This window comes from Planococcus citri, chromosome 5 (assembly GCF_950023065.1).
Source record: "Planococcus citri chromosome 5, ihPlaCitr1.1, whole genome shotgun sequence".
Lineage (NCBI taxonomy): Eukaryota > Metazoa > Arthropoda > Insecta > Hemiptera > Pseudococcidae > Planococcus > Planococcus citri.
The window spans coordinates 10,832,900-10,855,499 of NC_088681.1; the positions used below are offsets into that span (position 1 = coordinate 10,832,900).

The 22,600-nt window shown below is 31.8% G+C and overlaps 2 protein-coding genes and 2 long non-coding RNA genes across 4 annotated transcripts in view; 3 read left to right on the plus strand and 1 right to left on the minus strand.

Moving 5' to 3' along the window:
* Nucleotides 1-347: 347 nt before the first annotated feature.
* The window catches only part of heca (headcase), a 244,899-nt gene continuing 222,646 nt past the window's right edge, over nucleotides 348-22,600 (minus strand). Inside the window, exon 5 of the mRNA XM_065365223.1 lies at nucleotides 348-516. Within this exon, the coding sequence (XP_065221295.1) occupies nucleotides 385-516 (132 nt within the window). The 3' untranslated portion in view covers nucleotides 348-384. The remainder of the gene's footprint in view (nucleotides 517-22,600) is intronic.
* On the plus strand, nucleotides 1,777-8,510 carry LOC135847451 (diacylglycerol O-acyltransferase 2-like protein 6). Its single transcript, XM_065366980.1, has 6 exons — nucleotides 1,777-2,010; nucleotides 6,149-6,393; nucleotides 6,475-6,743; nucleotides 6,831-7,005; nucleotides 7,744-7,907; nucleotides 8,005-8,510. Exons 1-6 carry the CDS (start codon nucleotides 1,957-1,959, stop codon nucleotides 8,160-8,162), a joined length of 1,065 nt encoding a protein of 354 aa, XP_065223052.1. The 5' UTR covers nucleotides 1,777-1,956; the 3' UTR covers nucleotides 8,163-8,510.
* Nucleotides 11,452-12,868, plus strand: LOC135847199 (uncharacterized). Its single transcript, XR_010559108.1, has 2 exons — nucleotides 11,452-12,140; nucleotides 12,391-12,868. It is a non-coding gene; the product is annotated as an uncharacterized LOC135847199 (long non-coding RNA).
* LOC135847805 (uncharacterized) lies at nucleotides 17,069-21,393 on the plus strand. The gene is made up of 5 exons (XR_010559236.1): nucleotides 17,069-17,208; nucleotides 18,160-18,195; nucleotides 18,518-19,779; nucleotides 20,755-20,802; nucleotides 20,997-21,393. It is a non-coding gene; the product is annotated as an uncharacterized LOC135847805 (long non-coding RNA).

Consider the following 22,600-nt stretch of genomic DNA (forward strand, 5'->3'; position numbering starts at 1 on the left):
CAAACATGTTCTTTTCCCAAAATTACGTAAAGACCTGTTTTCTTTACTTTAAAAAAAAATTAAAATAGCAGCTAAAAGTCTCGTTTTTAACCAAAATCGCCCAAAAGTTTCATTCTGTAACTAAAATTGCTGGAAATTCTTACATTTGAAATCGGAAATTGGGCTTTTGGGAAAAATCCATTCGGGAGAGTGGTCGTAAGGGGAATATTAAATCAAAAACTCGTCTCATCGTCTGGATCTAATAAACTCCCATGAACTTTCACTCTGCCCCCTTTAGTACCTACCTACGTAATATTAGAGGTTAAAAAAATAATCTTCCGCGATTCATTTAAGGATCATTTAAATTTAAACACGTTTCAATGACGATGATTGATTACCTTCGTATTACGACCGATGATTTTGGTCACATCTGGCGCCCTTTCGCACAAGGTCTCCCTTACACGCCGGATCCTTTACGTTGACAAATGGAAACTTGCTCCGGCATACACCGAGTAGTCGTTTAATAATATGGAAACTCTGAAAAAAAATAAAAATAAAAAAAAATATAGTAAACGATATGAAAAAACTTGAAACGTTATCTCAACCTCTCGACTCATCCCATCATCCTCAACGAATGAAATACTCTTACAATGTAAGTAAGTAACCATGCTACACTCTTTATTATACATCCAATTATACCTATTTTCTTTCTGAAAGGTACTTTTTACTCGTGCGATCGCGCCATTCTTATCCATAAATACGTTCATTTTACTATACCTAGTTTCATTTACATAGCCAAGATTCAACTCGACTCGACTCGGCTCTGCTCCCAACCCCAATTTCATTTAATCAAATCTTTTATTCGTTTAAAAAGTTTATAAAAGTGGCGCTTATTGTTCTGTGTATGCGATATTGTACCTTGAAAAACGAGTAAATACGAGTTGTTCGGATTAAATTTTTCAACGAGCCCAATACCGAGGATAAAGACGCTTTGGTAAGTAGATTACCCAAATTAACCAATCCTCGACGGTATCATGAAGAAAAACTTACATAATTTAACCAACTCGCCCGATAGAAGGGTGCAGGGCTCAGGTTAGGTGGCGCGTATCGTATCAGCCATATACACAGTGAATGAGACAACGATGATGAAGGGGTAGCAAAGTATACTTGGTTGGAGAGAGGGAGGGAGGGAGGGAGGGAGGGGGGAACGTGAAAGGTTCATTTTTTGCAGCTCTATTTTCGTATTTTTCTTTATTTTATATCAAACGATATCTTTTACTTTTCTTTTGTTCCTGTAAAATTAGCTGTTTCGGGAAGTTCTATTTACAGCATTTTTTATAAAATTTATTATACGAGTATGAACCGCCGAATTGAAGTACCAGATGGGTACTTCGTACAATGTACTTTACTTCCCAGATTGCATGAAATAAACGATGAAAACAAAATAATAATTTTCAAGAAAACACGATAATTACCTACTTTTTATCATCGAGTTAACAATTACGTATTATTAAACACGTATGTAATTTATTGGCGATTTGATTCGATGCGACAACGCACTTTTATTTGGGTCATGTTAAATATCGTGCACTTTTTTTCGTCATAATTTTATCTATTTTGAAGTGCACGTAAGAAGAGAGTAAGCACATATACCAAAAAAGTAATAAAACAGGTGCCTACATAATGTATATTATGTACATAGATGCATTAAATAGGTATCGAAAAATTGCACGTAAATACCTAATTAGGTACATAGTTTAATTATAAACGACGAATAATTATTATCAAGATACGGCCATACATTTTTATCGCCGCAATTCGTCGGCTTATCTCAGAGTCGATTAAAAATAAACTCACGCTTGACTTTTGAAATACAAAGACAACGACAGGCGTAAAAAATACCAACACGAATGATAAGAAAATGATAATATTTTTGAAAAATGCAATTTCCTCGCAGTCGAAAGTAATAACAAAAGAATGTTTGCTCAAGTTGACACTCATCAGAGCTTCGAAATGAACACGAAAATGAACGTGAGTAATTTTTTTTTTCGCTATTTGTACATTTACCTATTATAATATTTTTTATAAGATTATAATACCTATTTATGGACATCGAAACTCATTGGTAACATTTTTGTCATCCCTATCCTCTGGCATGGCCTCCTATGATATTAAAAATTAGGTTATTTGTTGAACATTTTCGATTTTATGAGTTTTTGATCGAGTTTTTAGCCACAAGGATCGTTTTTTTTTGGGAATATTTTTGAGTTTTCCAAATTGAAAAACAATATGTAAATTATACTTACTCAAATACTTGACGCGTTTTAAAAATGCCAAATTGAACGATTCAACATTCAACTAAACCGATTGTTTTATAACAATTCCCGAAATCTCCCCCACCCCCTCTATCAGTTGACCTTTGGGTAAGTTTTTCATCCCTTCAAATTTGAAATTACTTACAAGGGAACCTCTTGAAGTGTTACACTCCGATTTGAACGGGACCGCGATTTTTGGAAAGAGCATAGTCTAAAACACCCAAAACCGAATTTTCAGCAGCCCAAGTTCATTTTTCGATTTTTGGCGAATTTTTGAAAATTCAAAATTGACTGTTTTTGGCGATTTATGATTTTTTTTAAAAAAGTACGTACTTGATTAGTAAAAATGGTCAAAATAAGTCCCAAAACTAATATTATTTACCCAAATCCAAATTTCACAATTTCCAGCCATTCTGGAGCCTCCAGCGCGATTTTTCAATTTCTCCAGAATTTTGAATTTGCTCCAGAAGGCGTGAATTTGCAGGTGGGCAGCTAAAAATCGAGTTGTGTATTATACGCAACCTGTTTAACGAGTTTATCTACATTTGAGCCGATTTTGAGAGTGACACCTCAAAAGTGGCTTCTTGAGCAGCTTTTTTCAAAATCAAAAAATCCAAATAATCAAAAGATAACCATTTGTGAGGAAATTTTTGAAATTTGTTCGAATCGCTGTATTTCTTCAAGAAGTAACCCCCGGAGCACAAATTCTACCATTTCCAGCCGTTTTGGAGCGAGAGTGTGTTACGGCCTACCCTTACTAATTACCCCTGTACATAAGTACCTAATTACCCTTACGCTTTAAGCTACTATATGCAATAACCTATTTGTTCTCGTATACTTTATTCTCCTTTCACTTTCCAATATCCTTATTTCAAATAATATAAATAGTCCTGCTATTTACCTAAAAAGGGCAGTCTTACTTTCAATTGTATGTACTTATCGTTGAAATATAACTTAGTTTTCTCGTATTCGTATTTTTGTTCCGATTCTTCGCGCTGAATGTAACAAGTGACACATCAAAAAACCACTCTTGTGGTGTCACTCTCAAAATCGGCTCAAATGTAAATAAACTCGTTAAACAGGTCGAGTGTAATATACAACTCGATTTTTAGCTGCCCAACTGGATATTTACACCTTCTGGAGCAAATTCAAAATTCTGGAGAAATTGAAAAATCGCGCTGGAGGCTCCAGAATGGCTGAAGATTGTAAAATTTGAATTTGGAGGGTTAATTTTGGACAAAATTTAGCGATTCGCGTGAATTTCAAAAATTTCCACACAAACGGGAAACTTTTAATTTTTTGGATTTTTTAATTTTGAAAAAAGCTTGTCAAAAAGCCACTTTTGAGGTGTCACTCTCAAAATCGGCTCAAATGTGGATAAACTCGTTAAACAGGTCGAGTGTTACATACAACTCGATTTTTAGCTGCCCAACTTCATATTCACGACTTCTGGAGAAAATTCAAAATTCTGGAGAAATTGAAAAATCGAGCTGGAGGCTCCAGAATTGCTGGAAATTGTTAAATTTGGATTTAAGTAATTATTATTAGTTTTGGGACTTATTGTGACCATTTTTACTGATAAAGTATGTACTTTAAAAAAAAACATAAATCGCCAAAAACAGTCAATTTTGAATTTTCAAAAATTTGCCAGAAATCAAAAAAGTGTGACACCTCAAGAGGTTTCCTTGTTAGTCTGTAAAGAGTTGACCAAAAATGCAAATTTTCGAAAAAAATAATTTTTAAAGCCATCGAACTCATTTGAGAAGAAAACGTCTTGGTGAGGTAGTTTTCGCAAAATTGAGAAAAATTTTCAAATAATCGAAATTTTCATTTTCTTAGATCCCAATTTTTAAATTTAGTATATTTTTATCAGGAAGAAACCCCCCAGCCCCCTCCCACTTGATAAAAAAGTAAATCTCGAACCCTTACTCGAAAAATCAAAAAAAAAATTAAATTTCACGTTTTTACATTCTAATTTCTAAATTCTTTACATTTTCATTTTAAAAACTTTGACTTTTTTGTCATTTCTGGAGCATCTTTTCATCATTGAGAAGGGGAGGAGGAGGGGAAGGAGGGTCCAACATTTTCAACTAGTGCTTCTCCAATGAAAATGGGCTGAACCTTAAGATTAGAATGTAAAGAGCTGAAATTATTATTTTTTTTGATTTTTTGAGTGAAGGATCAAGTTTTAATTCTTCATCGTTTGAGGAAGGAGGAGGAGAGAGTGAAAACCATTGAATGGTGCTGTTTTGATGAAAATAAATTGGATCTGAAGTTTGAAATCTAATAAACATTTTTCTCATTTTTGAAAATAATTTAAATTAAGTCAGTAGGGAAGGGAGGGGGCTAAAATTTTGAGAGATTTTTTCCTATGAAATCAATCATTTTGGCAGGAGTGAAAAAAAATAACAAAAAATAAGTAACCAATATTGAGAGAGGGGTACCAAGAAAGGTTTTCGAGTAGGGGATTACATAGAATAAATCTGGAGACAAATATTGAAATTGAAAGAGTACTTAATCAATTAGGTATATTTTGATTTTTCACAATTTTTGGTACCTTCTGAATAATAGGGGCAATATTGTTGGGGGGGGGTCGAGAGAAGGTTTTTCTTGAATGTGGGGGGGGGGGGGGTTATTCCGAAACGTATTGACTATGAACAAACAATTTGAAAAAAAAACAGAAGTTGTAATTTTTTTTCATTAAAATTTTTTTTCCCAACTCAAGCAGCATCTATACTCATAAAGGAGGCCAACAGATTGAAGAGGGTGGGATGTGGTTATTTTTAAAAAAAACTTTGGTCACAGATGAAAAATCTTGACATTTTTTTGCAGAATTCAATTTTTCATTAGTGTTTTTCTGTTCAATTTTTACAATTTATTTCAAAATCTAATTTCTAAATTCTGTACATTTCATTTTAAAAACTTGGATTTTTTTCATTTCTAAGGAGCCTTTTCATCATTGGGGTGGGGGGAGGGAGGAGGGCCCAAAATTAAAAAACTAGAATGTAAGATGAGAAATTTAATTTTTTTTATTTTTTGAGTAAGGGTTTGAGATTTACTTGATGACTTTTTTTTTTTGAAAAATGGATCATTTACATATAAGAATTCTAATTTACTTATGTAGGAATAGAATCGAGGGAGATTATAATTTTTTTTTTTTTAAAAGGAGGGTTATTCAGAAAGACTTTGACCAGAGGTAGAAAATTTCCCAAAAAAATGTTAGCGACTTCAGTTTTTGATTTGTGTATTTTTTTCTTTTTTTTAGAAATTTTTATGAATTTTGGGAGAGCTCTACACTAGAAGGTCAAAATTGTTTGAAAAAACTGAGGAAGATTCTTTTCTTGAGGGAGTTATTTATGAGAAGATTCAAAAAAAATTATCAACTCAGATTTTCAAATATTTGATTTTAATTTTTTCTCAGCTCAAGGGGGGCTTTAGATTAGAGGACCAACATTGTGTGGGGTTTCGAAGGAAATTCTTTCAAAAAATTGAGATTATTTGGAAAAATTCAAACGCAAAAATTGAAAACTTTTGGACAAATTACATGTTTTTTATTTCAATTTTCCACCGGTGGACGGGGGGGGGGGAGACTCCATCCACAACTATTTGAGGACTTAGGAAAAAATTTGTTAAAAATGGAAACTGTTTTCTCATAAAATGCAACAACTTTATGGGATAGGAGGACGAAAAAATAAAGATTAAAAATAAAAGTCACTCTACTGGAGGGATGGAGAGCTACGTAAAAATCTTACCAGTAAATTTTCATATCACAGAGACCAACTTCTACTCCCTCTGTCCCCTCCATCATATAATATCTGCCTATATAATTTACCCTACTCCTACACAATTTACAGGATGATGCTAAAGAAACAGATTTCGTAGGATCAAAAATTGATGTTGGAGCTTGGAATAAGCTCTCAAAGGAGCATCTTCAAACACTATCGGTAGCTCTTAACTTATTCCTAGGATTAAGTGGAACCACACTCGTCCCCATTCTGCTGATTTACATATTCTTCTACACACGATTATGGTTTCTGGTGCCTTTATATTTAGCATGGATCTATTACGACAGAAAGACTGGTTTCACAGGAGGCAGGAAGTACCTAAGCAAATTTTTTATTTCAGTATTTCCTATCCTACCTTTATTTTTTCTAATCCATTCGTATTTTATTTATTCCAGATTGAACTGGTTCAGACGTAGCAAAATGTTCGAATATTTTCGCGACTATTTTCCATGCAGATTGATCAAAACTCAAAATCTAGAAGCTGATCGAAATTACCTATTCGTAGTCTATCCTCATGGTATGTTCGCCTTGAGTACGATTTGTTGTTTTTGCACTGAGGCGAATTCGATCGAAAGTAGAGTATTTCCTGGATTGGATTTTCGAATTGTGACCATAGATGCGCATGTATGTTGCCCCATAACGAGAGAATATTGTTTATCAATGGGTAAATTACGAATTTTTCACTGTGTTTTTTTTTTTAATTGAATTTTTCACGTTTACAAAAATTTCCATATTCATCTCTAAAACGCAGGTTGTATTGGTTCAAGAGAATCAAGTATTCTACACGTATTGAATTCGAAGCCATCCAAAGCAGTCGTATTAGTGCCCGGAGGAGGGGCAGAGATGCAAATTACCGAACCTGGTAGTACTTACAGAATTATAACCAGTCGTAGAAAAGGATTTGTTCGTTTGGCTTTGAAAACTGGGTAAATTTCATTCAACTACCAAGCTCATTCATAATCAACCAAAATTCCAGATGCTCGAGTACATTTTTAGAGAATTCTTAAAAATCATAAGCCCAAAAAATAAGTATCAAAAAATCAAAATCTCACCAAATTCACCTAGAAAGTTAAAATTTGGCTTGCGCCCTATTTTTGACCCCTAGAATCGATTAAACACAGTTTCGAAACGTTTTGAGCAGTTCTGGAGGCTCCAGCGGATTTTTTATACGTGCTGAAGTCAATTTGGACGGTTTTTATGACACTTTTTGAAAATCTGAAGTTTCCAAAATATGGCTGCAGTAGGCTCTAAAACGTTCTGAAACCACTTCTAATCGACTCAGCGTGTTGAAATTAGATCGTATAAATTCAATTTTAGCTTTCCAATTTCATTGGGTAAAATTTTGTAAAAATTTCAATTTCAAAAATCTGCTGAATGCTACCAAACTGCTAAAAACTGTTCGAAACCACTTCTAATCGATTAGAGAGGTCAAAAATAGAGTATTATATCAAATTTCAACATTTCAGGTTGATTTGGTATTTTTTTGTCATTTTTATCCAAATTTGATTTTCCAAAATCACCAAAAACCGAAAAATGCACTTCAAGCATTCTGAAAATTTAAATAGAAAAAGTTTTCGGCCAGTTGGGACACCTCTCTTGTTATATAGTCTCAATTACCTATTAACAATTATGTGCCTACATTTCTCCCTTTTTCTAAAAATTAGGACACCTTTAGTTCCGGTATTTTCATTCGGCGAACAAAATCTTTACTCGAGATATCAATCGAAATGGCTACAAAAAATGGTCAAGAAAATCACCGGTATCTATGATGTTGTGCCCAAAGGCAGAATGGGTATTTTACCCTATAGACACCCAGTAAATACAGTTGGTAAGTACTAAGTGGGTAGGCTGGGTACCTATTCAAGTATTTATGTATTAAAATTTCAGAAATATTCTTTTTAATTATTGCCAACCAAATTTTACAGTTGGTAAACCGATCCATGTACCTAAGATTGAGAACCCCTCGACAAAAGATATCGACGAATATCACGCGAAATTTGTTCAAGAACTTACAGCTCTGTTTGAAGATAATAAATGCAAATATGACGTCAACAAGAGCAATGCTGAGCTAATAAATTTATAACAGATCATAAGAAAAGTTTTCATCAGCGATCGAGAAAAAAAATTGAATTACCTAAGTAAAGTTATAAATAATTTTTTAAAAAATGTATCGGAAAAATCTTGAAAAAATTCCAAAAAATGCCATAAAAAATCGAAAATAAATGCTAAAAAATATAATTAAATGTCACAAATCAAAGTACCATTGAAATTTAGTTGAAATATTAAAAACAGGAAATTACTCGACAGGAAACATAATTTTAAAATTTAAGATGTATATTTTTTTTTTACAAAATCTTAGTCTTATCTAAGATTAAAATAGTTATTATCATGCTAATATTATCTACTATGTGAATTATATTCTTTCTTACGATTTTGTGTTAAAAAATGGACCATAAATCAGACTTTTAAGAAATCTCCAAGCAACTTATAAAAATAAGTACAGTACATATGAAAAATCAGAACAACCGGTCAGGAAAACCGAGGAAACAGAGGGAAAATCACTCTATTAAAAGATCGAACATCCGAGTTAAGAAAATGAAAAATATGAACCTTTCATGGATGTTTTTCCCTCTTTTTTTTACGTCACATTTTAGTCAATTTTTCTTGGGAACTCGATGACGTTGGTGACATTGATACATTACTTACATACCTACCTATCTAGTTTCCCAGAAAAAATTGTTCAATTATTACTCTTACGCAGGAATTTGCATGTTTTATCTAATTTTATGCTTCGTACATATTCTCTTCCAACTCGTTTAGTTCCTGATTCCTTTGTGTCATCATCATGTAGGTATTTTGCGATGGAGAAACTCACCCTTCCTTCCTCACCTTGAAATTTCTGCTTCGAAATAGTACCTATAAAAACCCCATAGTTGAATCGAAAAAGCTAATTGTGTTACCTGCTATTTTGCACTTTTTGTCTTTTTTCAAACTTTAAGTTTCTGGTGAGTGTTCCTATATTTTTTATAAATGTATTATTTTAAATGCAAGTAGAATAATTTCTCTTTAATACGTCCTACTTTTTCGTGTTTTTCATTTTTTTGTTCATTTTTTTTATTTTATTTTTTTTGGAAAAAATATAAAAATGTTATTTTTTTATTTCTGTAGCTCATTTTTCTGAATCACTGATACATAATTTTTTGTATTTATTTTCCTTATTTTTATTTTTCGCAGATTTTAATCAACTATCCTTCGTTAAAGTATTCGCTACTCCTGAAGTAAGTTGCAATGAAATTACAAATTTCTAATTAGTCCTCGAAATTGGTATTTTCAGTAACTTTTCAACTGGATGAACAGTCCAACCATTTCCAGCAAATTTTGAAATTTATCGTCCGCATTGAAGGATTATCCAATAAAATGTGTAATTTCTGTTGTTGTTCTGTGTTCCAGAATGGCTGATTGTGTCAAAGATAAACCAACCGACGCTGAAATTGAAGCAGTGAAGGAATCCGTTCAACAATCTTGCAAGGGATTGAAAGTCGGCGAGCAGCAAGAGGTGCCAGGTCATCCCGAATATTCGGTCACTAAACGTGAGGATGGAGAAATGGAAATTTCCAAAAAAGGATGGAGAGTTGGTGTTTACTTTAAATGGTGATCAATGATCAATCGCCATGTTCAATGACACAATACGAGATTATCTGTGATTAGATTTTATAGGGTAGGTAGTTTGTGTATAAGTTTGTCAAACCTATCTGATTTTTGAACCATTAAATCAGTAGGTAAATATTTTCTCTCTTTTTCACCAATCTTATATTGTTTATTTTATCACACAAATGAACTGTTCTGTTCAACATTCGATTGGAAAATGTATTTTATTTCAATTGTCAACATAAGATTACCTACTAATAAAACGTTAATCAGCTTCAGCATGATATAAATTTTTTTATTTTTTTGTTATACGAATAATCGAAACTCCACAGAAAATCAACTCAAATATACAGAGCACAAATTCTTTAAAACCGTAGCTCCAAGAAAAGTTAAAATGGAAAATTTTGATTTTTTTGCCATTCCAAGACATTTTGATAGATTGCATGACAAGTTCTTAAAAAAACTGTAAAAATCACAAGCAAATTTTAGACTTGAAATTTTACAAAATTGTTCAAAAAACATTTTCGTCGAAATATTTTAATTCCTCGTAAAATTTTTACCCATTTTGATAGATCTCATAACCTTTTTTTTTTTTTTTTTTTTTTTTTTTTTTTGGGGTGTTTGTAATTACTTGATTATTACACCCGTCGTATGGGATTTAAATCGAGTTGGTAAGGTCAAGTTTTTTAATTAGATCTAAGAATTTTTTAATTTCGGAAGGGTCGTCTGGTATGAATAGGGATCTTTCTTCTATTTGTAGGGATATTCTGTGTTGGTGTAAGGAGGGACAGTGAAATAGTAAGTGTTGGACAGATATAAGTTCTGACAGGCAGAACTGACATGTGGGTTTTGGGGCCTTTTCATAGAGGTGATTGTGTGTGATTTTTGTGTGGCCAATTCTCAGTCTGGTTATAATGATTTCTTCAACTATTTTCAAATTACCCAAAAATCATGACACAATCATTGAAATTTTCGAAAAAAATCAAAAATTTGTATACATTTTTTTTGAACATTTTTGATAAAATTGCATCCAAAATTGTATTAATTTTTATAAATATTATAACTGCACCAGAAAAATTGAGTCAATTCAGTTCAAAAATCTTTAAAAGTGTTCAAAAGAAGTCAAGATGAAAAATTTTGATTTTTTTTTTGAAATTTTGACCTATTTGGTAAGTTGCATGACAACTTTCTCAGAACAACAAAAAACCTCAACCCGATTTTAGGTTATCAAAATTCTTCCAAAATGACCAAAAAACATTTTTCATTGAAAAATTCAAACTCCTCGTAAAATTTTAACCCATTTTGATAGGTCGCGTTACGCATTTTGAAAATTTCTGAAAATCATGACCCCCCCCCCAACTTTGAACCTAAAATGGTTCAAAAATGCTCAAAAAACACTTGCATAAAAATATTTGAGTTTCTCGCGAAATTTTTACTCATTTCGATAGGTCACAAAGTAATTTTGAAATATACTTTGGTAAAAAAAATGATTTTCGACGAATTTCCAGTGCTAAATTATTGAGTCATGATTTTTGGGACTTTTGAAAATGTGTCATGCGACCTATCAAAATAGGTTAAAATTTCGCGAAAAATTCAAATATTTCGACTAAATTTTTTTTTGAACGCTTGTGCGGAATTTTTACCTCAAAATTGAGTCAATATTGCCGGTAATTGTTGTAATTTCTAAAAATCAACCCAATTTTTAGCTTCAATGATAGGTATAATTTGTTTGAGTAATTTCAACACATTTTGATACCTACATAACAGGTGAGATAACACATTTTCAAAAATTACAAAAATCATGACCCAATTTCAGACCCCAAATTTTTCAAAAATGTTCAAAATGATTTCCTTAAAAAGTATTTTATGAAACTGGGAAAAAGTACCATAAAAGAAATCAGAAATTTAAAAATAAGAAAAACTTTAGGCACTGCTGCTGATATTCGAGAGAATTAAAAAACTTCATCTGGAAAACCGACAGAGAAAAGCCATGAAAAATAATTTCCCATAAAAATTGAACATACAGGAACAGGCCAAGGAATTATGGGAACAATTTATGGAATTTTTTCTGCTTCTTTACGTCATGTTTTGGTCAAACAATGACCAAAATTTCTTCTACGAAATCGATAATGCTCGTATAAAAAGGTATGTATTTGCGTGTTTCATCTAGTTTCACATTTTCTATTTTCTATATATGTACTCGTTTACCTATTTCCTGATTCCAGCCTTATCAGAGACATATTTTATCATCTTCATTGTGGTATTTCAACCCTTCTTTTCCATCATGAAATTCCATTACATTGAATTGGCAGTATAAAAACTGCAGCATCGAATCGAAAAAGTGAATTGTCAATTGTGTTGTTTGGTGCTTTGCAAGTATTTTTCAAGTCTAACTAGGCGTTTCTAGTATTAGGTTAGTGTTTCTATAATTTTTATAATTTTTTTCACCTTTAGGAACTATTTTGCTGATTTTTTAATTTGCGTTTTTCAATGTTTTTGCCATGTAAAGCTTAAAGATTTTATTGTTGGGTAAAAGCAGATTTTTTCAAAAAAATCAAAAAATCATTTATTCATTTTATCGCAACTTTTTACAATGATAAATCTTGATTTTTTATTATTTTTTTGTATTTTATTCATATTTCTGGTGTTTTTCTGTGCACTAGAATGGCTGATTGTGTCAAAGATAAACCATCCGATGCTGAAATTGCGGCACTCAAAGAATCCGTTCAACAATCTTGCAAGGGATTGAAAGTCGGCGAGCAGCAAGAGGTGCCAGGTCATCCCGAATATTCGGTCACTAAACGTGAGGATGGAGAAATGGAAATTTCCAAAAAAGGAGGCAGATTTCGTATTTCTTTTGGATGGTGATCATTGATCAATAACCAATCGCCACGTTCAATGACGCAATACGAGATATCTCTGATTAATACATAGGTAGTTTAATATTAGATTGTCAAACCTATCTGATTTTTAAATCATTCAATCAGTAGATACATACTTCTAAAATTATTTTCTCTCTTTTTTTTTTGACAATCCTATGTTTATTTTATTACATACGTGAACTTATTTGTGAAATGTATTTCATTCCAAATGTAAATATAAAACTACCTACCTAATAATAAAACGTTAATCAGCATGATACATATATTTTTATTCTTTTGTTATTTGAATTATAACTGAACAGAAAATTAACAAATATTTTGAGCTCAAATTCTTCAAAAGTGCTCCGAAAGCTTAAAATAGAAAACTTTGATTTTTAACCGTTCCAAGACATTTTTATGGATTGCATGACGATGACAAGTTTTTAAAAAATCGTAAAAATCGCGAGCAAATTCGAGGCTCAAAATTTTACAAAATTTCTCAATAAACATTTTCGTCGAAGTGTTTCAATTTCTCTTAAATTTTTTACCCACTTTGATAAGTCGAATGCCACATTTTCAAATTTCCAGAAAATAATGACCCAATTATGGACTCAAAATTCTTCAAAAATGCTCAAAAAGCACACGCGTTAAGATATTTGAATTTCTCGTGAAATTTTAACCCATTTTGATAGGTCACATGAGACATTTTCAAACATCCCAAAAAATCACGAGCCAATTTTGTACTCAAAATGTTTCAAAACTGTTGCAAAAGCACTGATGCTGAAATATTTGAATTTCTCGAGAAATTTTAATACATTTCGATAGGTCACAAGGTGACTTTAACATTATTCTAAATTCATTTTCACTCGGTATTGTATGAAGTGTGACATTTAAAATACCAAAGCGCCTCTTTGGGCGCAATTTGAGCATTTTGAAAGGCTATTGAGAACAAAATTGATTTATAATTTTCAAGATATTTGAAAATGTGTCATGCAGCCTATTGAAATAGGATGAAATTTCACAAAAAAAAATTCAAATACCTATTTCGCAAAAATGTTTTTTTCTTGCAATTTTTTTGGAAAATTTGAGCTCAAAATTGGCGAAAATGTTTTTTGATTATTTATTTTTATATAAATTTTGAGTGCGAAATTGGGTTTCAATTTTCTGAATTTCCATCGAAGTTTCATGCGATCTTTCAAAATATGGTGACATTTCGCGAGAAAATAAGGCATTCCAACGAAAAAGTTTTTGAGCCATTTTGAAAAATTTCAAGCTCAAAATTGGGTTATGATTTATGATTTTTTCAATTTTTGAAAAAATATTATGCAATAAAACCAAAAAATAATTGAAATTTCTCATAAAAATCAAAAATTTATACGTACTTACAAACAATTTTTTGAACATTTTTGAAAAATTGCACTATATATGAATTGTGTTTAATTTTCATAAAAATTTTCACAACTATCAGCAAAACTGAATAAATTCCGAGCTCAAAATTCTTCAATATAGTCCGGCATATGACAATAGGAGTAATTGCACCCCCCCCCCCGCCGATCCTCCGGGACAACTTTTTTCTTAAAGAGAATATCCTAAGGAACATTTTAAAGCAAACTTTCCAAAAAAAAGTTGGCCTTACTTACAAAATGGCGGCCATTTTGATTGACAGGTCAGCCGAAATTGCAGATTTTGCGTTTTAACATAGGACTTGCACGAACTTTTTCAAACTTTATAAAGGCATATCGAAAGATCATGCAAAAATTTACCACCTGTCAAAATTTCAAGTGCTAAAGTGCGTTTTTCGATTTTTGGTGAATTTTTGAAAATCGAATTTAGGCCAAAAATGAGGGAAAAAATCAAAATTTTACCAAATTGACCAAGAAAGCTGAAATTTGGTATATACCCTATTTTCGACATGCCAAATCGATTAGAAACGGTTTCAACCCGTTTTGAGCAATTCTGGAGCCTCCAGCAGGTTTTTGAAACTCGAAATTCCCACAAAATTCCATCAAATTGGAGTTGTAAAGCTAAAATTTATTCTAAAAAGTAATTTCAATACGCTACGAAGTACTGCAGGCAAATTTCAAGTCGTTTTGGATCCTCCAGCGACTTTTTGAAAATTCCTGAAGCCTCCAGCAGATTTTTGAAACTTTAAATTTTCACATAATTTCATCAAATGGAGATAGAAATCCGAAATTTACTCTACACTCCAATTTTAACACCCTCTGAAGACGACTTCAGGTGGGCTCAAGTAATTTTAGGGCCTCCAGCGACTTTTTTTGAAAATTACTGGAGCCTCCAGCAGATTTTTGAAACTTTAAATTTTCACAAAATTTCATCAAATGGAGATGGAAATCTGAAATTTACCCTACACTCCAATTTTAACACCCTCTGAATAAGACGACTTCAGGTGGGCTCAAGTCATTATAGGGCCTCCAGCGACTTTTTGAAAATTACTGTAGCCTCCAGTAGATTTTTGAATCTTAAAATTTCCCCAACATTAATTTATCAAATGGAGTTGGCAAGCTAAAATTTACTTCGCAGACTACATGGTGGTTTCAAAAGGTTTTGAAGCTTCCAGCTACTTTTAGGATCAAAAATCTGCTGGAGGCTCCAATAATTTTCAAAAAAAGTCGCTGGAGGCCCTAAAATTACTTGAGCCCACCTGAAGTCGTCTTCAGAGGGTGTTAAAATTGGAGTGTAGAGTAAATTTCGGATTTCTATCTCCATTTGATGAAATTATGTGAAAATTTAAAGTTTCAAAAATCTGCTGGAGGCTTCAGGAATTTTCAAAAAGTCGCTGGAGGATCCAAAACGACTTGAAATTTGCCTGCAGTACTTCGTAGCGTATTGAAATTACTTTTTAGAATAAATTTTAGCTTTACAACTCCAATTTGATGGAATTTTGTGGGAATTTCGAGTTTCAAAAACCTGCTGGAGGCTCCAGAATTGCTCAAAACGGGTTGAAACCGTTTCTAATCGATTTGGCATGTCGAAAATAGGGTATATACCAAATTTCAGCTTTCTTGGTCAATTTGGTAAAATTTTGATTTTTTCCCTCATTTTTGGCCTAAATTCGATTTTCAAAAATTCACCAAAAATCGAAAAACGCACTTTAGCACTTGAAATTTTGACAGGTGGTAAATTTTTGCATGATCTTTCGATATGCCTTTATAAAGTTTGAAAAAGTTCGTGCAAGTCCTATGTTAAAACGCAAAATCTGCAATTTCGGCTGACCTGTCAATCAAAATGGCCGCCATTTTGTAAGTAAGGCCAACTTTTTTTTGGAAAGTTTGCTTTAAAATGTTCCTTAGGATATTCCCTTTAAGAAAAAAGTTGTCCCGGAGGATCGGCGGGGGGGGTGCAATTACTCCTATTGTCATATGCCGGACTAATAGTGCTCAAAAAATGTTGAGACCGAGAATTTTGACTTTTTGCCGAAATTTTAACCCATTTTGATAAGTTAAATGACAACTTTCTCAAAACAACAAGATACCCCAACCCGATTTAGGGAATAAAATTCTTCTAAAATGATCAAAAAACATTTCTGTAAAAATATTCGAATTCTTCGAAATTATGACCCAATTTTTTTGGACCTAAAATGGTTCAAAAATGCTCTAAAAAACACTGAATTTCTCGTGAAATTGTTACCTATTTTCATACGTCACAAGGTGACTTTGAAATATACTTTAGTAAAAATGTTTTTCGACGAATTTCAAGTCCAAAATGGGACTTTTGAAAATGTATCATGTGACCTATCAAAATCGGTTAAAATTTTAAGCTCAAAATGAACTCACAATTTTCTACATTCATGAAAAAGTTATCTTACAATCTTTCAAACTAGGTTAAAAATTCGTGAGAAATTCAAATATTTTGACGAAAATGTTTTTTGAAGTTTTTGCAGAATTTTGACCCCAAAATCGAGTTAATATTCTGAGCAATGTTATAATTTCTAAAAATCTAACCAATTTTTAGCACTGATGATAGAATTTTTTGAATTTTTCGCAAAATTTTAACCCATTGTGATGCCTACTTATCAGATCACAAACTCATTTTCAAAAATTACGAAAATCATGACCCAATTTTAGACCCAACATTTTTCAAAACTGCTCAAAATTACTTTCGTAAAAAAATATTTTATGGAACAAGAAAAATATAAAAAATCAAAATTTGATTAAAAAAAATAAGGAAAACCTCTAGGTATTGCAGCTGATATTTGAAAAATAAGAAAAATTCATCTGGAAAACCGAGAAAAGTCAGAGGCAACAATTTATGGAATTTTTCCTGTTTTTTAGTTCGTCATGTTTTGATCAAACAATGATCAAAATTTCTTCTACGAAATCGATAATGCTCGTACGAAGGTATTCGCGTGTTTCATCTCGTATTACCTTTATTATTTCTGCAAACTCGTTTACCTATTTCCTGATTCCTGCCTTATCAGAGACATATTATGTAGGTATTTCATCTTCATTGTGGTATTTCAACCCTTCTTTTCCACCATAAAATTCCTTTACATAGGTACTTTGAGTTGGTATAAAAACTCCAGCATCGAATCGAAAAACTTAATTGTGTAGTTTGCTGTTTTTCAAGTATAACCTACTCAAGTTTAACTTGTCGTTTCTGGTAAGTGTTCCCATATTTTTTTTTTATAAATTTATCATTTTATGGAAATAGTTCTAGGTGCTTACTTTATTTTTTTTTCACATTTAGAAATTATTTTGCTGATTTTTTAATTTGTGTTTTTCAATTTTTTCCACTGTAAAAAGCTTAAAGATTTTATAGTAGGGTAAAATAAGATAATATGGTCGGGGGAAGGGTCAATTTTTTTTGTAATTTTGGAAAGAACTATGATTTTGCTACCTACTTCATATTTCACTTTTTCAGTGAGTCGTTTTTTTTTTCAACTTGAAAAAAATAGAACATTTTTGGTATTGAAATTTTCACATGCTGGTAACATGGGATACCTCGTTTTTTCCTTAGGTTTTTGACATATTTTGGACCAAAAATGCCTAAAAAAAGGACCAAAAGACTGGCATGTGTAAAAATAGTGAACGAACATCGTGTTTCTTGTTAGTCTTATTCATTTTTATTTTCATTTTTACAAGTATTCCATTATGCTTAATACCCCTAACTTTTCGGTAAATTTTCAATAATTTTCAAAAAAAAAAAAAATCATGAAAAACCATGTATTGTGCTTGACACGTGTAAATACAGAGAAAAATATTTTTTTCGTTTTTTAAAATTCATTTTATCACAATTTTTTAAAATGGTCAATTTTGAACTTTTTTTTTCAAAAAATCAATAAAAATAGCAAAAATATTTTTCGCAGCCACAATTTTCTCCAATGATTAGTAAATATTTGAACTTTTTAATGTCGGCAAAGTTTTTATTTTTTACCAATTTCCCTATGTACATTTAGGAAGGGTTTTAGTCTATGCACCTTAAATTATTTGCATTTACCTCACCAAATCATTTGAAAAATTAATTTTTTCATTTCGGTAGTCTATTTTTTCAAATTACTGATAAGTATTAATTCTTTGGTATTTCATTTATTTTCATTTTTTTCCCTTCTAGACTTTGATCAATTATCTTTTACCTTATACACCTGAAGTAAGTGTAATGAGATTTATCTATCGTATTATAATTTTAAATTAGTCCTTAGTCATTGGTATTTTATGTACTATATTCATAATTGGATAGGCAGTCCAATAATTTCCGGCCTTTTTAAGTAAAAAATAGTCGAAAAAAGTACGAGTAGCTTTAAATTATTTCTGCAATGATTTTGAGCGATTTTCAATTAGAATGAATATTGGCTGGAGAAGTTACTGAGGTCGTTTGCAGGAGCCAAATCACATAAAATAAACAATTAACCTCCAAAAGTGCTAGTCTGACATAAAGGGTTTGTAATTCCTGACGTTGTTCTGTTCTCTAGAATGGCTGATTGTGTCAAAGATAAACCATCCGACGCTGAAATTGAAGCAGTCAAAGAATCCGTTCAACAATCTTGCAAGGGATTGAAAGTCGGCGAGCAGCAAGAGGTGCCAGGCCATCCCGAATATTCTGTCACTAAACGTGAAGATGGAGAAGTGGAAATTTCCAAAAAAGGATGGAGAATTGGTTTCTCCTTCGGATGGTGATCAATAACCAATCGCCACGCTCAATGACACAAAACGTGATATCTCTGATTAGATTTTTTATAGGTACGAGTACTTAGTTTAATAGGTATTAATTTGCCAAACCTATCTTATTCTCGAACCATTCAATCAACGTAATTAATTTTCTCTTATTTATATCTATGTATTGATTCGATGTTTATTTTATTCCCCAAATCAAACATCAATTCGTATAAAAACTTTTCCCATAGAGGTGCATTTTGGTCCAACGTTAGTTTGTAAAACGTATTCAATTCTAGGTTGGTACCTACCTATTTAGGATTACCTACCAATAAAGCGCTAATCAGTATGATTATATATTTTTATTTTTTCGCTATTCGAATCTTAGACTGTTGAAAATCTTCATCAAGTAAAAATCCAATACCGATCACCCAATGATAATCGAAATTGGGGGCATGTTTGCCTGGTTGACCTCTCAAGGTCACTGACCTCCATCGCGTGACACTTTTTCAAAACTACATAAAATCATAACCAAGTTTTGGACTGACAGAACTTATAAAAAAATCAGAATTTCTAAAAATAAGTACAATCCTATCACGGTCGTTTGAAAAATACATCTGTAAAACTGAAAAAAAAACCAGGGAAAATAATTTCCTATAAAAATAAAAATAGAACATCCAGCTTATAGGCTGAAGAATCTCAACTGTAGTAACCATTTATGGAATTTTTTTTCTGCCTTATTTTTCCACGTCACATTTTAGTCAAACGAAACGAACCGATGAATAAAAATTTTTTCTGGGAAATCAATGATGATGCTCGTTCAAAGTAGCTATTCGCATGTTACATCTCATTCTATACGTTATCTATTTTCTGCAAACTCCGTTCACACATTTCCTGATTCCTGCGTTATCAGAAACATATTTTTCATCTTTATCGTGGTATTTCGAGCCTCCTTCCCCACCATGAAATTCCTACACCTACTTCGAATTCGTATAAAAACTCCAGCATCGAATCGAGAAATTTAATTGTGTAGTTTGTTGTTTTGCAATCGTTATTCTTCAAGTTCAACTGGTCGTTTTGGGTAAGTGTTTCCATATTTTTTAATAAATTTATTACCTATTTTATAAGAGTAGGAAGGTGTCTATTTCATGATTTTTTTTCGCTTTCAGAAACTATTTTTTACTAATTTTTCCAGAATTTCAATTTTTCATTTTTTTTTTCAATATAAAAAGCTTGAAGATTTTATACAGGGTGTCCACAGGAATTTGTAAACCAAAAATCACTAAATTTTCACTACTTTTCAAAAAAAAAAAAAAAAGTCACCACTCATCAAAATATTTTTACCCCTCCCCCCCTCTTCAGATTAATTTTTTCTTCATTATTTACATTTTTTTCATCAATTTGAAATCAATTCAATGATTATCAAACAATCGCTACACTTATTCAAGTTGTTGACATTTTTCATAATGTACGAATTAAAAATACAAAATGAACGAACTCGAAAAAAAAAACAAATTAAAAATAGAACAATTCAAAAATATGTACAATGACAAATTGGCAAAAAAAAGTAATATCTTTTCGACGATTTCTCCAAAAAAAGTGAGGCATGAAGGCAATTTTGGCAAAAACAGCATTTTTTCAAATCATTTTTGTAAAAAAGCGAAACGTTCAGAAATTTTGATCTGCAAAACAGAAAGTCGACTAGAAATTATTTCAAGCCGTTTTGAAGCTTCCAGAATTTTTTTTCTTTTTTTTTTTTGGAAATTCCGGGTTTACATAAAATTTTATCAAACTGTTCAAATGAACTTTCGCAACTTACTTTTTAAAATTATCAATCGACTGGATTTTCCTGCACTTTTTTCATTTTTCACTACCTTTTGAGCAGAATTGCTAAAAATCACTACTTTTTCACTGCTTTCACTACCTGTAGACAGCCTGTTATGGTACCTAATCTTAATACATATTTTTGATTTTTTTTTCATTTTGATAGGCTACCTACTTTATCAAATCACCGATACTTATTTTTTTTTGTATTTCATTAATTTATTTTTTATAGACTTTGATCAATCATCCTTCATTGAGATATTTACCAACTACACCTGAAGTAAGTGTAATGAGATTTTCTAACGTATTATAATTTTAAATTAGTGCTCGTTATTAATAAGTATTTTGTGTGCAGTAAAATTTAAAATGAATATCGATTTATATTCACTTTCAGATTTTTTGTAAAACGTCTGCAGTGTCAATACTTAAATTTGCTTATAAAAAATGTATTTTTGCTATTTTTCTGTTCATTAGAATGCCTGACATGGACAACGTTGAAATTGACGAAATAAAAGACGCCGTCAAGCAATCCGTCAAAGCGATGAAAGTTGGCGAGAGCCAAAGCGTTCCAGGATACGATGGCTATACCGTTACCAGAATCGATGAAAATAATGTGGAAGTCACGAAAAAAGCTTGTCAAGGGGATGATGATTCGGAAATTTCGAAGAAAGGAGTTCACGTCAGCTTTGGATTATTCTCTATAAGTTGGGATTGATTTTTATACCCATAAATTAAGTAATCTGAAGCGTATAATTTTGCCAAACTTATTCGACGATTACCTACTTATTCTATAAATTACATTATGTTCAATGTAATGTTTGTTTGTCAAAACTTATTCTGTTCTACTGCAATAAAATCTTATCAGATGATAGATTTTTTTTCATTATTTGAATATTGCTGATTGGAAAATCAAAATCGTATTGAAGAAGTAAATTTGAGGAGAGGTGCCAGGTGCGATTTTTGTCCTCCTTTTGGCTGTCAAACTCAACTCGAAGGATCACCTAATGAAAGAGGTATCCTCATTGGTAGAGAAATTTTTGAACTATGCATAAGTATAAAGTCAAATTGGAAGAAAATGGAGAACACATTTCAGATTTTTGAGCGAATTTTTCAATTTCTGGTAGGTAAATTGAAAATTATTGGACCAGAAATTGAAAAAAAAATCAAAATTTCACCAAATTTATGTGGAAAGTTGAAATTTGGTATCCTGCACAAATCGGTTGGAAGCGGTTTTGTCTTGACGTATTTGTTATACCTCGAGATATACTCCGAATTTCAATCTTGCTGAAAGGATCATGTCAATGATCAGTTCCAGTATTTGAAAGTATACAAGTGATAAGCAGAAGTCTTGGTGCCGAATTCTTCCAGGCATTGAGAAAAAGCTCATCTTCACTGAGAGCTTAGTTACTGGCTGCATACCATACGAAGTAATTTGAAAAAAAATTGGTTTCCTGATAGTTTGATCAATGTTGTCGAGAAAAGAAAACTCCCTGGAAATCTCGATCAATTCATCTCCGAAAATCATTGAAAAGATTATTAAGATCGAAAAACTGAGTAAGTACATCAGCATATTTCACAAACCTGTACAATTAAAGGTTGTTGACCTTGTCTGGGTTGGTGAAAATTGCACGTGTGAAATTGCATGTACATAATACAATTGAACTTGTCTGATGATTGCACGCATGTGAATATATGTAGAACGTTTACAGTGTTCAATTATTACGTTCAACAATCTGATTTCATTTATTCATGATTAATAATCATAGAAGTTGAAAATGTTGGAAAGGGTTCTAAAAATTGACAGATTTTTAAAAGCAATTACTTTAAGAAATCTAGGAAAGGAGAGGACAAAATCGAGTTTTGAAGGGAAAAGCAAATCATATAAGAACATTCTTTGAATAGTGGGGCTTGAAATGTACCTACCTGTGGGAGGGGGAGGTTTTTTTTTGTCAAGGAAAATTACCACACTAACCAAACCAAATTTAATTTTTTCCCCTTCAAAATTGTTGTTCTGATTCCGAATTCTTCTAGGTAATAAACATTTTTGTGAAAAGTACAAAAACCGTTTTTGTAGAAAG